The sequence below is a fragment of the Pelodiscus sinensis genome, chromosome 2 (assembly GCF_049634645.1).
Source record: "Pelodiscus sinensis isolate JC-2024 chromosome 2, ASM4963464v1, whole genome shotgun sequence".
NCBI classification, from domain to species: Eukaryota; Metazoa; Chordata; order Testudines; family Trionychidae; genus Pelodiscus; species Pelodiscus sinensis.
In genome coordinates, this window is record NC_134712.1 from 213,863,675 (window position 1) to 213,880,302 (window position 16,628).

General features: G+C 42.0%; 1 protein-coding gene across 4 annotated transcripts in view; it reads right to left on the reverse strand.

Annotated features, from left to right (window-relative positions):
* ANKIB1 (ankyrin repeat and IBR domain containing 1) overlaps positions 1 to 16,628 on the reverse strand; it is a 109,189-nt gene that overhangs the window by 49,064 nt on the left and 43,497 nt on the right. For all 4 annotated transcript variants that reach the window (XM_075922380.1, XM_075922379.1, XM_075922381.1 and 1 more), the window contains exons 4-5: positions 7,323 to 7,505; positions 4,079 to 4,196 (exon numbers count right to left, since the gene is read on the reverse strand). In XM_075922380.1, coding sequence (XP_075778495.1) covers positions 4,079 to 4,196; positions 7,323 to 7,505 — 301 coding nt within the window. The remainder of the gene's footprint in view (positions 1 to 4,078; positions 4,197 to 7,322; positions 7,506 to 16,628) is intronic.

A 16,628-nucleotide genomic window follows, 5' to 3' on the forward strand; every position in this document is an offset into this window, starting at 1 on the left:
CTGTGAGAGTGAGGGATTGATTTACAGCATAGATTGTAGATTGACAGTGATGTGATGGCGAGGTTTAAGCTGGGGGCTGTAGATGATGACCGGTGATCTTCTGTTATTTTCCTTTGTGGGGCCTGTCTTGAAGTAGTTGATTTTTAGGTACTTGTCTGGCCTCCCTTCCTCAGGTGGGTATTTAATTTTTAAGAATGCATGATAAAGATCTTTCCAGTATGTCAGAGAACCAGATAGTGGCTCATCTTGTGATGACAACATGGGACTAGCTGCAGCATGGTCTTCTTTGGCAGAGGCAATCTAATTTCATGAGCAAATTAATAGGATGGCATACATTTTAAAATTACCATCAATAGCTTTCAATGAGGCTAATCTGACATTTTGGCATCTACTGCAAAAAGCAGAGTTTCACCACCTATGTTAGAAGGAATTTGGCAACCAGCAAAATTCCTGTGGTCCAATCCATCGCTCTGCCAACCAATTCCAAAAAAGGCTGAGAAGTTATACCAAGTCTCTTATGACAGAATCTCTTGTTTTCATTGTGAACCCTCAAACACATTCTGATTATAGCAGTATCACTTCAAAGAGCAAGGTGAAGTCTTCAACCTTTTACCCCTTATGCTGAAGAAGGGAAAAAGCTGGGGGTCTAGATATAAAAAGGTTTTCTTCAGCTTCTTTAAACACACATGTGGCAAATCATCAAGCAATGATGCCGGGTATTAGTTTCAACTGTGAGAAAAGAAGGGAATCTTTACTGAAAATATCCCAGAGAATTAGGGGAAGCTGACATCGGGTCTCAACAAGCAAGGGCAAATCAGAGGTAAGCATGCCCTTTAATCATTTGATGTCCTTCCAACCTTTACGGTGGATGGACTATTTAATGCAAAAACTGATGAGGTGCTGGAAAAGATGAAGGACACACATTTTATGGCAACCATCTCCCTATTAACAGAACAACTGTGCAGGCATCACAGATAATACAACACACCCTTTTCTTCTTTGTCTTACTATAAGAAGAACTCTATGCAAGCTGGAAAACTTGTCTCTCACTAACATAAATTGGTCCAATAAAAGATATTACCTCATCCACCTTGTCGCTCTATAACCAGAGGCGGCGGCCATACCATCAGCACAGCAACACCAACAGCAAGTATTCTCTCAAACACAAGAAATGAAGGAAAGCCAGGACTGATGTCAAAGAATTTCTCCAACACATCCTCTTTGCCTAATATCAGGCTGCACATTTGACCTGTTAATCGAAAACTCTCAACAAATTTCAGAAAATCCTATCTTGTCTGTCCTTGTTTTACAAAGCTTAAGTTATTGCCTCACACACTTTGTGTCCCTAATATCCTGGGACCAACATAGCTACAACACTGCATATAATCATCATCTCAGACAGATGAGTTCTAGACACAGTAAAGAAAGATTATATTGTCCATTTCAAATCCCTTCCTCTGTGTATTCCCACCTCCCTCCTTTCTGGAACACTTCCCATGAGAGATTAAGTAAAAGCTCTAATAGTTCCCACATGCTGCAAAGTAGTACAGTTAATATCTAGAGAGAAAAAAAGGGTTCTACTTCCATTATTTTCTGATTCCAAAAAAGAATGGAGGTTTCAAACTAATTTTAGATCTCAGAACTCTGAACAGATACATCAGAAAATTTCAGTTCAGAATACTATCCTTTGGATTTGATCATTCCCTCTATCTACTCTGGACTGGTTTGGGTGCTTTCAGTCTCACAGATGCATAGTTCCATATTCCCATAAGACCATCTCACTGCAAAGCTATGTTTTGGCCTTGACTCAGACAATTTCCGGTACAAAGTCTTAGTCTTTGGCCTCTTCACTACACTTATGAGTTTTTACCAAATGCCTGGCTTTGTTAGCAGCACATGAGAAGGCATAGTTTTTTTTTGTCTTCCCTTACAAAATCAGATGCTGAATGCCCCCTCCAAAAAAGAATTAGGGAGAACCAGTCAAATGACCTGTTCTCTACTTCAAGCATTAGGGTTTTTCTTCTGATTCCTCCACACAGGATTCCCTTCACTGGAGTGATACTTAACTCCAGAAAAGGAAAAGCTTTTTGAGGAGGTTACTGAGAATCGTCACTACTAGATAAATACCGTTTCTGCAGCTCTCTCAAAGGCATTATTAGGCCTAATGGCATACACACCATATGTGACTCCATATGCCAGTTTAAAAATGAGGCCATTACAAAAGTTGTTGTTATGCAACTTCACACCCTTTAGGGACTATATATGGAAAAATACTGTTGCAAAGAAAATGAATCTCTCTCTAATATGGTGGTTGAAGCCACAGAATATCCTCAAAGAAGTATTGTTCAATCACCTGCTCCTACATCAACAGTAACCACAGATGTGTTCAAGATCATTGCCTTGTACTGACCAGGCTTTTTCATTCAAGGTCTTTGGAACTAAAATTCCTATTAAACATAAACTTGCAAGAACTGAGTGTGATCCATCTGGCTCTCAAAGCATTTATTCTGCAGACACAAGATGCAGTAAGCCAGGTGGTCACAGATGTGTCTTCAGTATAAGATTTCAACAAGACAAAACTATCTTCTCAGGTATGCCAGGAGGTGGTAACGCTCTGGGACCGGTGTAGCCTATACAGTACTTACCCAATTGCTTTTCATGACATGGGCGAACACAAAAAGGATGTGGATCACCTGAGCTGAGATTCCTCACAGATGCACAAGTAGTTTCTAAAGGACTTGGTGACTCAAATAATTTTCTGTCTTTGGATGTTTTTGGAAATAGATCTGTTCTCCACTAGATTCAATATGAAATGTCCCCACTTTTGCAAGGGCAGGCTCAGAAAATGACAGACACAGATGCATTCATCCTAGATTGAAGAACAGGTCTTGTATTAGGGATGTGAACAGGTAACCGGTTAGCTGGTAAACGTCACCTGGTAAGGGTGGTGCTTACTGGATAACTGTTACCCAGTTCCCGGGAGCAGTCCCCTGCCCACAGCCTGCCATAGGCAGAGGGCTGCTCCAAACCTGCCAGGTCTGGGACCACCAGCTTCCGGCCTGCGTGGGCCAGGAGCCAGTAGCTTGGCAGGCTTGGAGCTCACCAACCTGGACCAAACTAAGAGTGTAAGGTCTTCTCTTGAGCTGTTTATTTAGTATATTGACACCTCTAAGGGTCAGGACATTTCTGCACAGTGCCTCTCTAGATGGATCAGATAGTGCACTGAAGAACATCCTAGAGAAGCTTCATTCTCTCCCCCTGTTCCTTTTAGAGCCCATTCTCCTGGAGTGGTTACTACATCTCTAACACTCATTACAGGACTGGCCTTACCATGAGGCGAACTGAGGTGGACGGCTCAGGTGCCAGACTGTGTGTGTGTGTGGGAGGGGGGGCGGAGGGGGGAGGGGGCGCGTCACAGGACCCAGAGCGCAGAAAATAGACTAACCAAAGTGTTGGAGCATAAGCTTTTGTGGGCAAAGACCCACTTCGTGAGATGCATGTATGATAAGGCTACCCCTCTGATACTGTTTAATTATGACTGCACTCTCTCCTTCCACCGTATGATACTGCTTGACAAACTATCCCAAGAGCAAGAATATACCTAAACAATACTTGAAAAAGAAACAAAAGTTACTTACTATAATCAGAATTTTTCAAGTTGGACTCTACATAGACATGCTCCCCACCTGCCTTCTGTGCTCCTGAGGAGTGAGGGTCTACCCTTCAGTGTTACCTGCCATTCTATTTTAGTGACTGGAAGGAAGTGAGGTGGCTACTGGCACCATGTTCCCTTTATAGCCATACCCTGAGAATGCATTCAAAAACTGAGGGCTGGAGAGGGACAGGCCTGAGCATGTTACAAAAGGTTCCACAATCTGGTTGGTGCATCCAAGAGCGTGAATATGCAGAGTCCATCTCGACAATCTCTGGTTACAAGCAAGAAACCTTCATTTCCTGCCATGTTTTGTTGTTAATTATTTTCTTTCTTTCAATTATAGCTAGGAAAAAGAGCTCATGAACATGATTTTTATTTTGCTGAAACAATTTCTAAAACTGTCCTTTGTTAGTTTTTGATTACCATGTGCCCGAAGCAGAGCTTCTGCAGTGAACAGAGGGGCTTGAAGCATGTCTGCAGATTCCACTATCAGCATATCCTTTAGCCGTCGCAGATCCTGAAGTCTTAGTCCCTCATATGGCTTTGAAAATAAAAATAAGACAAGTTAGCTCTTCAGAAGTAAAAGTTTTCCAATAAACCAATAACTTGTATTAAACTGGCAACAACCATTTAAATATTTCTACCTTCTAACAGTTATCCCAGACCACAGACAGAGGAACTACCCTCTTGATAGCTAATTTGCAGTATAAGGTATACCAAAAACTACCATGATCTTTCACTTGCTATACATTTTTTAATTGCAAACTCAGATTTAATCATTAAAGGTGCCTAAGTCAAACATTAAAACAGAAGTGTCTCTTCAGAAGAATATGCATTTCAATCAGTACCAATGGAAAACAAGTTTTTGAAAGAGCAGACCTTGCGTGTGTGTGTGTGTGTGCGCGTGCGCGCGCTCATGAGTGAAATATGTTATTCAGAAACATCAACTGAAAGAATAAGTGAAACAGATAGAACATGTCAAACTGCTATAAAAATAATTGGTCCAGTTCAATCCTTTCTTTTTCTGTTGTGTTAAAGAATATTAAATGACAGAAACACTTGTAAAAGTTGTAGAGTCACAACTGACTCCCATCTTATTTAAAGGCAGAAAGCTTTTGTTCCGCCCCTAGCAATTAGAAACACTAACTCTCTCTCCCTGACCAAGTACTTCTTGCATCAAAGGTGCTGTACAGATCTCAGTGCAGGTCTACTGAACTGTATGAATAAGAATGCTGATTTCAAGGCACAGATAAAATGGCAGGATTGGTTAGGGTGGGGTGAAGGTACTGATGCACTCCCAGTTTTATTGCATCTTCATCCTGGCAGGTTGCATGGGAAGTGTTACCTTAACGCTAATTCATGGTTTTCCAAAGTTTATACTTTGCTTCTTTCTGGAAATGCTAACCTTCTCGTATGAGATGTGCAAAGGGATTTTAAGTTTCTGAATGGGTTGCTCAAAGATCTTCTCTCTCATTGGCTACATCTACGTTGCAGGCTTCTTGCGCAAGAACTGTTTTGTGGAAGAGTTCTTGTGCAAAAGGTCTTCCACAAGAGTGCGTCCACACTGCTATGTGCTTTTGCGTAAGAGATGTGCTTTTGCACAAGGGCGTCCATGGCAGTGTGGACGTTCTCTTGTGCAAGAAAGCTCTGATGGCCATTTTAGCCATAGGGGTTTCTTGTGCAAGAAACTCATGTTGCCTGTCTACACTGCCTTTTTCTGGAAGAGCTCTTGTGCAAGAGGGCTTATTCTTCGTGGGGAGAGGAATAACTCTTCCGGAAGAAGCCCTGTTTTCCAACACTGTACTATAAATTTACTTGTGCAAGAACACGCGTACAGTGTAGACGCTCTGCAAGTTTTTGCGCAAGAACGGCTGTTCTCGTGCAAAAAGCCTGCAGTGTAGACGTAGCCATTGAGTTCTTCCTTGAGGAGACAGACCCAAAACCTGAGCCAGCATAGTTTCAGCCTAAGCAATTTCCCTAAACCCCTGGGTCTCTGTGCTGTGCACTTGTAGCCTGTGCTGAGAAAGCTTGCTTATCATCAGAGCCGAGTGCTTGTGGCACGAAATAAGCAAATCAATCTATTCCTAATCATCTACTCTGGTTATAGCACTGTGCCCCTGTGGCATACGCTGACTATTCCTGTTTTCAGTTACGCTGCCAGTTTCTGTGCTATGCACCTATTTCTAGAGCCCTCAGGAAATTAAAAGCAGACAAACAGTGGGAAAGGATTTTATTTTGGGAATTCTTGGCTCAATGAGCCTTAATTTGCAACCCACAAGTTCTGTTCTGGAACTCTAATGTGGCAATGCCCATTTTCAAGGCAGTCTACTTGCATATGTATTTTAGAGCCTTCTGAAAGGAAGTATGTAAAGAAGCTGTACCATGGGAATATTCTGATCAAATAATTCAATTTTTTTTTCTCACCTGTGTTTTTACCCTGGTCTCTCTTGGCAAAGCAATTTCCATGCCAATCAGGCTCTGCATATGCATTTTAAAGTATTTTGATAGTTAAAAGTAGGTCATGAAGCTACTTTTATATTAGAAACTCTCTGACCAAGGATAGCTGTTTTCACTGCAATCTGCTTATGTATGTGCATTTTGAAGCACTTTGAAAAATAAATTCCTGTCATTTTGGAAACGTGAGCCTAATTTACTCAAATTTACTGCATAAACTGTATACAAGGTCTTTAACTAGCATACTAAATTGCAAGTTGATTTGGCAGCCTATAAATTTTAGTGTTCTTTTGAAAAACTCCTGTGAAACTGGAATGATTTTGCAGCTTTGCATGTACTGTGTTATCCTGCTCTCATTAGTGATGGATGGGATCACACTACAATCAACTCATTTGCGAAGGGAAGAGAACTGAGGAAGGTATATCTTATTTAAACCACCCCAAGATTGCACCTTTTATCAGGGCCCCTCTTCTGATAATCCAAATTCAAGTTGATCTGGCTCTGCATGTGTCTTTTAGAGCACTTTATTAAAAAAGGAGGTCATGATTGGAAGGCAACCTTAAAATGGGAAACCCCTAAAGAAAACAAAGTTAATTTACTCCAAAACCAAATTTCAATCTTATCCAAGTGTGCCTATGTATTCTACAGCACTTCTAAAAGTGGACATGAAAATTACATGCCTTTCTGCAAGACCTAGTGTGCACCAAGTACCACGCTCTAGAGCCAGAAAGAAAAATCAGTATCTTTTGAAATATTGAACTTTGCAGCTGCTTCTTGGTGGTATTCGTTAGTTTAGTGGAAATATGCCGTGGATCTTCATACTCCCCCTCCCCCCCCAATTTTTTTGGCAAAATATCGTAAAAAATTGAACATTTTAGAAGCTGATCATTTTTGGAAGGCTCTCTCTCCCGACTTAATGGACCAAATGACCCCAAATTTACACCACTAACTTTACCACTAGCCTTAATTTGGCACAGCAATTTTCCAAGACAACCTGCATTACGTGTGTAATTTGAAATACTGTGAACAGAAAGCTCTGTTCAATCTTAACAATGGAATTACTACTGCTTTTCCACAGTGTACTTAACTCTAAGCATGTAAGTCAATGAATCGAAAAACATGCCTAGAGTTAAGGTCATACTTTTTGCCTCTGTCACCATATATGCAGATTTATAAAACCACAAAGTAGACATAATTAAAAGTTTTACTTCACCTCTTTTTTGTCTAAAGCAGCATATTCAGCTTCAATGCTTTCAGCTTCCGGATCTCGTGAGAATACCATTTGAGATTCCAGATTGAGGGCCAAGTCTTTATGGTGCTGCTTCTCAGCACAGTCACAGGGAGTATCTTTATTTTCATTTTCTGCGAACAAGTCTCCACCATGTTTTACCAGAAGCTAAAAGCAAAAAAAAAAAAAAAAAAAAAAAAACCCCAGTCACTGACTCAAAGATGCTGAACATTAACAAACAGAGATCAAATATGGACTAGTATGTAAAATGTATATACTGTCAAACAACCTTGCGTGATTGCAAGGGATTACAGAATAAATAACTTTATTTCTTAATTAAGAATGTAACATACATTACAGAATGATTTCTATTCATTTTGACTGGCACCCGGACATCAAATGTATCTTGGCTAGCCAGCAGTACTGCAATTTATTTTTTAAATTAGCTAGTGATCATATCAGCAAGTGGCAAATAAGCCTCATAAATTTCTTGAAATTTTACAATGCTGATTTTGTAAAATGCTGGCCACAAATCAAATTGAGAGAACATTGATTAGCTTCAACATAGCGAAAAAAAAATAATTTACCCTTCAAAACTGAAGAATGGTAATATTTACCTTGAGAAATCTAAGAGGTGGGAATGGAAACAAGATTACTCAGCTCTAGCCCTGCATGTGCTTTCTGCTCCTTTACACTCATTATCTTCCTTCCAAAAGCATCACCTGATTCCAACATCTTTTCAATGGGATACCTCGGTCACCAACTACGTTATCTCCCTCAGTCACTTCTTGAGCATGTTGCCAAAAAATGCACACCTCCACCTTCCTTCCTTGGATGCTTCCATGCACAAGTGAGCAGAGTAGGACAGGATAGCAGAGAGTGGCAAACAGAGGGAATACAAGCTGGTCTCCATACGGAAAGAGAAAGTTAAAGGACTGGAGCCAACTATCTGCACTGTGTTACATCAAAGAAAATGAAGACCTTCTGGATAGAACTCAGCATCTGGTACTGCAGGCACTGCATGCTGAAGAATCAGAGAGGGCAGTGCAGAGCAGGGTGGAAAATCGGCAGTATGACTTCCAGAAGAAGAAAGAGGAGAACTCATGTATCCACAGTGCAGACAGAGGCAAGAAACTATTTTTAGTCTTTCTGCACAGGTACTACTGTGCAGAATGGTTTGGAAGAGTTATCTGAGGAAAGGGGTCAGAAGAAGATCCCATGGAACAGAATGCAAGAGATGCATTGAGGAGAGTGGTGTTGGTGAGGAGAACAGAGTCATCCATCTGCTGTCCAGACTGGGAAACTCAAGCAGTGTACCGCTTGCCTGGAACTAGAATTCCAGATGTGACTGTCCGTCTGCCAAGGCTAATAGAGACATCGAACTGCTACCTCTTCCTACTTCTCCATGCAACTACTGCCAAGAATGACCTTGGGTGGGTCACCTCAGGTTCTGGGAAAAGAATAAAGGAGTTTCAGGTGTAAGTTGTATTTTCATCCTTTTTTCCTGTTGAAGGAAGAGGCCCAGGTAGAGACTGTCAAATTGTGGAGGCATACGTGTAGTTGTACAGATGGTGTCTGAGACAGGACTTTGAATTCTTTGACCATGGGATTGCTAGAAAGAGATGGAATCCACCTAACAAAGAGAGAGAAGAGCATCTTCACAAGGAGGCTTGTTAACCTAGTGAGGAGGGCTTTAAAGTAGGTTCTCTAGGGGACTCTAACCTAAGTGGAGAAGGATATTGAGAGGAAAAAGAAGGAGGAGGGTGCAACGGGGAAGCCTCCTGATTAAAACTGAGAAAGTAGGGCAACTGGCTAGTTATCTTAGGTGCCTGTACACAAACACAAGAAGCCTTGGAAACAATCAGGAAGAACAGGAAGGCCTGACATAGTAAAAAGGAAGTAAGATGTGACTGAAATAACAAAAACTTGGTGGGATACCTTACATGACTGGAACACTGTCATGGAAGGGAATAAACGGTTCAGGAATGGCAGGCGGGGGGAGGGGAAGGTGTAGGAGTTGCTCTGTAAGTAATAGAGAAGTATAACTGCTCAGAGCTTCAGTATGAAACCAGAGAAAAGCCTGTTGAGAGTCTTTGGGTTAATATTAGATGCGAGAGCAAGAAGAATGATGTCAACAAGATTGATATAGAAGGGTACAGCTTGCTCTGGAAGGATGAATAAGCTAACGAGGGAGGGGATGTTGTGAAACGTATACATTTGGACTGAGGTAGAGATGGACATAGGAGACAGACTTGTTGAGAGTCTCTGGGTAAGGTTAAAAAGAGTACCAAACAGGGGTGAAATCATGGTAGGGGCCTATTATGGACCACCTAACCAGAAAGAAGAGATGAATGAAACTTTCTTTAAACAAAATAATCCAAATCACAGGACTTGGGTGGTGATGGGGGACTTCAACTATCGAGACATCTGTTGGGAAAATAACAGCAAGATACAAATTATCCAACAAGTTCTTGGAATGTATCGGTGACAATTTTTTTATTTCAGAAAGTAGAGAAAGCTACTGGGGGGAGGCTCTTCTAAATTTGATTTTAAGAAATGGGAACTGGTTGAGAATTTGAAAGTGGAAGGCAGCTTGGGTGAAAGTAATCATGAAATGATACACAATAAAGACAGCGGATTTCAAAAGACAGACTTTAGTAAACTCAGGGAACTGGTAGGTAAAGTTCCATGTAAAGCAAGATTAAGAGGAAAAACAACTGAAAACAGCTGGCACGTTTTCAAAGGGACATTACTAAGGGTGCATAGAAAAGATAGGAAGCATGGCAAGAGACCACCCTGGCTTAACCAGGAGATCTTGAATGATCTTACAATCAAAAAAGAGTTTTAAAAAAATGTAAACAAGATCGAGTTATAAAAGATGAATATAAGTGTAGTCTCCTTATTAAAAGGGCCTCTGACTGTTTTTGGGAGGATCCTTTGTGCTGCAATCTGGCCCTAGAGACAACAACTCCCATGAGCCCTTGAGGAAAACAGCAGGAAAGAGGCTCTGCATTTTGGGACAGAGGAGCCAGGCTACTGTGGAGGAGCCTTTATCCAGTCCAGGAACCGGTTTGTTGCAGCTAGAGCTTGGGACTGAGAGCATGTGGGGCTTGGATCTCGTAAGCTGTTTTAGGGGCTGCTGATTGACCTAGTGGGGAGAGACTCTGGCTATTCCTGTGGCTGAGAAGGGCTACAAAAACCAGCACACAGGAGGAGGCTGTGAGTAAATGGGCTCTTTGGGAAAGTGCTGCCTGGGACAGACCTCAAAGCTATAGACTAAGTCTGGGTCCAAAGAGAGGCAAAGTGAGCAGCCCAGTGAACCAGAGCTGCTGCCATTTGGTGGAGTTTGGTCCAGTGGCAGAGGGATTTTTCAACTGGCTGCTCAGCTTGGACTAACACACACAGGACCTGCACAGCGATGTCTCTATTCCAGCTGCAGACCTTCAAGCGAGCCCACACAAGCAACTGGGACTCTGAATCCAGAGGAATGCACACTCTGGGGTGGGATAAATGGTGACAGTGCCAATTCCAGATAGTTTCTATTATTTCGGTGTACTTTGTTAATTTTATTCACTGTTAATCCGTTAAACCCTGTTTAAGTTGTTAAGTAAAGGTGTGTTAATTCTGTGTAATCAATTAGATATATATTATTTATAATTGTTGTCCTGGGGTTAGAGCCAGATTACTCCTGGAATAATTTTATTCCTGGATGCTCCCAAGGCACACCATTAAGTGTGTACAGAGCCAACCAGGTGGAGGCACCGCCATTGTATATTCTTAGGGGCAAAGGACTACAGCAAGGGGTGGACATGGAATCCCCAACTAAACATCACCGCCACTGGGGTACTCAGGATCTTCTTTTATGTTAAAAACATCAGGCACCCAGCACACATGTGAGTAACCTAGGGAGGATAAAGGGGGTTACATAAGCAAATAACACAAAATTAGAAAGGTGAAGGCACAAAACAAGCTCAATCTAGAAACATAAAGGGTAACAAGAAAACATTCTACAAATATATTAGAAGCAAGAGGACGACCAAGGACAGGGTAAGTCCATTGTTCAATGAAAAGGGAAAAACGGTAACAGAAAATGTGGAAATGGCTTTGGTGCTTAACAACTTCTTCATGTCAGTTCTCACCAAGTGGTGATGACTGGATGCCTAATATAGTGAATGCCAGTGAAAATGGGATAGGATGAAGTTCAATAAGGACAAATGCGTAGTACTCCATTTAGGGAGGAACAAACAGTTTTACACGTGCAAAATGGAAAGTGATTGGTAGGAAAGTGTGGGGCCCTTAGTGAATAGGGGAAGACAGCTAGTGACAGATGATATGGAAAAAGCTGAAGTACTCAGTGCTTTTTCCCCCCACAAAGTTAGCTCCCAAACTGGTGCACTAGGCAGCACAACATGGGGAGTAGGTGAGAAGCCCTCAGTAGTGAAAGAACAGGTTCAGGACTATTTAGAAAAGCTGGACATTCACAGCCATGGGACTGGATCTAAAGCATCCAAAGGTGCTTTGAGAGTTGGCTATGTGATTACAGATGCACTGGCCATTATATTTGAAAATGCTTGGAAATTGGGGGAGGTGACAGACTACTGGAAAAAAGCAAATGTCATGCCCATCTTCAAAAAGGAGGAGGATCCAGGAAACTACAGACCAATTAGCCTCACCTCAGTCCCTGGAAAAATCAAGGAGCAGCTACTCAAGGAATCAATTTTGAAACACTTGGTGAACAGGAAGGTAATCAGGAACTGTCAACATGGATTCACCTATGGCAAGTTGTGCCTGACCAACCTGACTACCTTCTAAATTGAGGTAACTTGCTCTCTGGCTATGGGGAAAGTGATGGATGTGATATACCTTGACTTCAGTAAAGCTTTTGATATGGTCTCTCATAGTATTCTTACCAGCAACTAAAGAAGGATGAATGAACTATAAATTGGATAGAAAGCAGGCTAAATCACCGGGCTTAATGATTAGTGATTAATGGCTCAATGTTTAGTTGGCAGTTGATATCAAGCAGAATACCCCAGTCAGTCAGTCCTGGGGCTGGTTTTGTTCAACATCGTCATTAGTGAGCTGAATGATAGGTTGGTTTGCAGATGACATTAAGCTGTGGTGGAAGAGGTAGATACATTGGAGAGTAGGGATACTGTTCAGAGTAACCTAGACAAGTTGGAGAATTAGGCCAAAAGAATTTTGATTAGTTCTAACAAGAACAAGAGCAGAGTCTTACACTTAAGTCCCCCATGCACTGCTACAGGCTGGGGACCAACTGGCTAAGCAGCAGTTTGGCATAAAAGGGTTGTAGATTATAGAAGATGAGAACATGGATATTAGTCAACGGTGTGCCCTTTCTGCGAAGAAGGCTAATGGCATATTGGGCTGCATTAGAAGGAGTTTTGCCAGCAGATCGAGAGAAGAGATTATTCACCTCTGACTCTGATCAGGCCATATCTGGAGTACTGCATCCCCCACTACAGAAAAAATGTGCGCTAATTGGAGAGAGTCCAGCAGAGGGCAACAAAAGAGGCTAGGGCATATGATTTATGAGCAAAGGCTGAAGGAACTGTGCTTATTTAATCTGCAGAAGAGAAGAATGAGGAGGGATTTGATAGCAGCCTTCAATTACTTGAAAGGGAGATCCAAAATAATAAGCTGTTTGCAACAGTGGCAGAAAACAGACCAAGGAGCAATGGTCTCAAGTTGCAGTGGGGAAGATCTAGGTTGGATATTAGGAAAAACTACCTCACTAGGAGATTGGTGAAGCCCTGCAATGGGTTACCTAGGAAGGTGCTGGAATCTATATCGTTAGAGGTTTTAAAGCCAGGCTTTACACAGCCCTGGCTTTGTTAGTCTTTAAGGTGCTACTAGACTTTTTGTTGTTTTTTAAGTTTTTCCTGTTACAGATGAACTCTGCTACTCCTCTGAAACTTTTGAAATTATTTAGGTGGGGTTGGTCCTGCTTTGAGCAGGGGGTTGGACTAGTTGACCTCCTGAGGTCTCGTCCAACCCTAATCCTCTATGATTCTATGACCGAGCACTTAAGAGATCTGTGATAGAGTGCAGACAATGCGCTTTCAGTACTGAGGTTGAGGAGACAGGCTGCAGTGACACTATTACTCATGAATTGTTAGACAATTATTTCTCTAACAGGCAACAGACTCTCCCTTGCCCCAGAAGTTCCCGTTAAATCAGGAAATAGCTACCCAGGTGTTTGCATACCAAAAAATGATCAGATACCGTTGATAAGACATTAAATAGAAGAGAACAGAGCATCTGAACTGGTATAGCACACCTCAATTCAGGCCATTTATGTAAGGATTAATAGAATATTACATACTGTGCCTCGTATGAACTGAGGATTGTGATACAATAGGCATCACAGAAATGTGGTGGGATGAGGTTAATCAATGGGACACAGTCATACGAGGGTAAAAAAAACGACTGAACAGGTCGTCCTTGTGGAGGAACGGCACTATATGTGAAAAAGTGTAGAATCAAATGAAGTAAAAATCTTAAATGAACCAAACTATACCACAGAATCTCTATCAATAGCAACTCCATGCTCTAATGATAAGAAATATACTACTAACCACCTGACCAGGATGACGATGGTGACTAAAATGCTCGGGGAGATTGGAGAGGCTATAAAAAAAAACCTCTATAACAATGGGGGATTTCAACTATCCCCACATTGACTGGGTACATGTTATCTTGGGAGAGGATGTGGAGATAGTTTCTTGACACCTTAAATGACTGCTTCTTTGAGCAGCTAGTCTCAAAATCCAGAGGAGAGGTTATTCTTGATTTAATCCTAAATAGAGCACTGGATCTGGTCCAAGAGGTGAATATAGCTGGACACCCTGGTAATAGTGACTATAACTAAATTTAACATACCCGTGGCAAGGAAAATATCACAGCAGTCTACCCCCATGACATTTAATTTCAGAAAGGGGAACCACACACAATTGAGCATGTTAAACAGAAATTAACACATATAGTGCCAATAATTAAATCCATGTAAGCTGCATGGAAACTTTGTAAAGATTCATAATAGAGGCACAAGTGAAATGTATATACCACAATAAAAAAAACATAGTAAGAGAACGAAACAAGTGCCACCATGACTAAACAAAGTAAAAGCAGCAGTAAGAGGCAAAAAGGCATCCTTTAAAAAGTGGAAATTAAATCCTAAGGAGGGAAATTGAAAGTTGCATAAGCTCTGGCAATACTGTGGAAGTGCTAAATATTCTTTACTAATTTTCACATTAAACATCACAAATATTTCTGACAGGTTTATCTTTCAATTGCATTTCTGAAACACATTTTCCAGTTATTTTTAGTGTATCAGATTACATTGTCTGAAGCCTATGAATTAAGGTGGAGTTTGTAAAGCAAGTAGTACACTAGGTTTCTAAGGAAAAAAATTTGTATGTGCATCTTCCAGGTAGCCCATCCCTGTAGACAATGTATGGAACAATATTAATTTTTGACTCAGAAACCAGTCGCTGATGGGTACTAAACTGCATTTGTGATCTTCACAAGCTAGAGTTATTTGCTATGAAACATGAAAATGTAAAAATAAACCAAAACTCCACATTTTCTGAATTTTCTAGGATGCCATTTTCTATTATGGGGCGCTAGAAAATTTACCTGATATTGCTTGGGTCCTTAACTAAAATAAGTTTTGTTTTTCTTCATGTAAAACATTGCTTTGGAGTGGAGGTGGGGATGAGAGTTTCAGTATGCAGCCTTCCCAGAGAGAGAGGATACCCAGGCCCTCTCTCACCGCAGCAGCTTGGGGACAGGTGAGAAGCACCTGAACATTGCTGCTGCAGCTCTAGCAAGTACAGGTGGGAGTGGGGTTAATGTTCCCAGCTGGGGGACAGACAGACATACAAACTCTCTGAAATAGAATAATAGAACAATAGAACTGGATCAATTCCAGTCCACTGCCCTTACACCAGGGCCAAGCATTGTCAGATCATCCCTTACAGGTGTCTAACCTGCTCTTAAATATCTCCAGTGATGGAAATTCCACAACCTCCCTAGGCAATTTATTCCTGTGTTTAACCACCCTGATAGTTAGAAAGTTTTTCCTGATATCCAACCTAAACCTCCCTTGCTGCAATTTAAGCCCATAGCTTCTTGTCCTATCCTCAGAGGCCAAGGAGAACAATTTTTCTCCCTCTTCCTTATAACACTCTTTTAGATACTTGAAAACCACTATCATGTCCCCTCTCAGTCTTCTCTTTTCTAAACTAAACAAGCCCAGTTCTTTCAGTCTTCCCTCATAGATCATGTTTTCTAGACCTTTAATCATGATTGTTGCTCTTCTCTGGAACTTCTCCAATTTTTCCACAACTTTCTTCAAATGGTGTCCAGTTCTGTGCACTACATCAGGATGTGACTGTAAAGCATTTAAGTATAGGCTCAACTTTAATTACATGAGTAATTTCACTGTGATGAGACTTGCCATAAACTTAAAATTAAACGTAAGTTCAGGCGGTTTGCTGAATTGGGGCCAGAATGATTAACAGACTAAGGCAGGGATGTCACCGATACACTCCAAGATTTTGGTAAGTGGTCAAGGGCCGCACTTTTCTGTGGAGGGGATACAGGGTCTAAGGTGGAGGTTGGGTGCAGAACGGTGCACGGTGTAAGGGACTGGGGTACAGGAGATGGTGTGAGGTCTCAGAGGGTGTTTGGGTGGAGAAGGGGGTTGTGACCTGGGTCAAGGGATTGGGGTGTAAGGTCAGGGAGGGGGTGTGGGTACAGGAAAGGATTCTTGTCTGGGAAGGGGTGTAGGAGGAGGTACAGGTTCTGGGAAGGAGTTGTCACCTGGGGCAGGAAGTGCAGGGGGTTTGGATGGTGACTTGGGGGAGGGAGCTGGGGTGGAGGAGGGGTTGGGATACCAGAGGTAGATGTTTGCTGGGAGGAGTTTACCTAATTGTCTCCTGGCCAGCAGCCCCAGCCCGCTTGAAAATACTGCTCCCTCCACGTGGCTCTCCAAACCGGATGCCCCAGTCTCTCAGGCCAAACGCTCAACTCCGATTGGCTGGCTGTTTCCAGCTAATAGAAACTGAGAGATTAGCTGAGGTCAGTTCTTATTGGCTGGTTGTTTCTGCCCAATAAGAGCTGAGGACTGGGTTGGGGGCAGGGAGATCATGCGAAACCTCCCCTTCCCTGCAGAACAGAGAAACGCAGGGATTGTGTTAAATGCGACATCTGCGTGTGCCTGAGGATCCTGGCAGGCTGGTCCATGGGCCAGATCCAGCCCCCGTG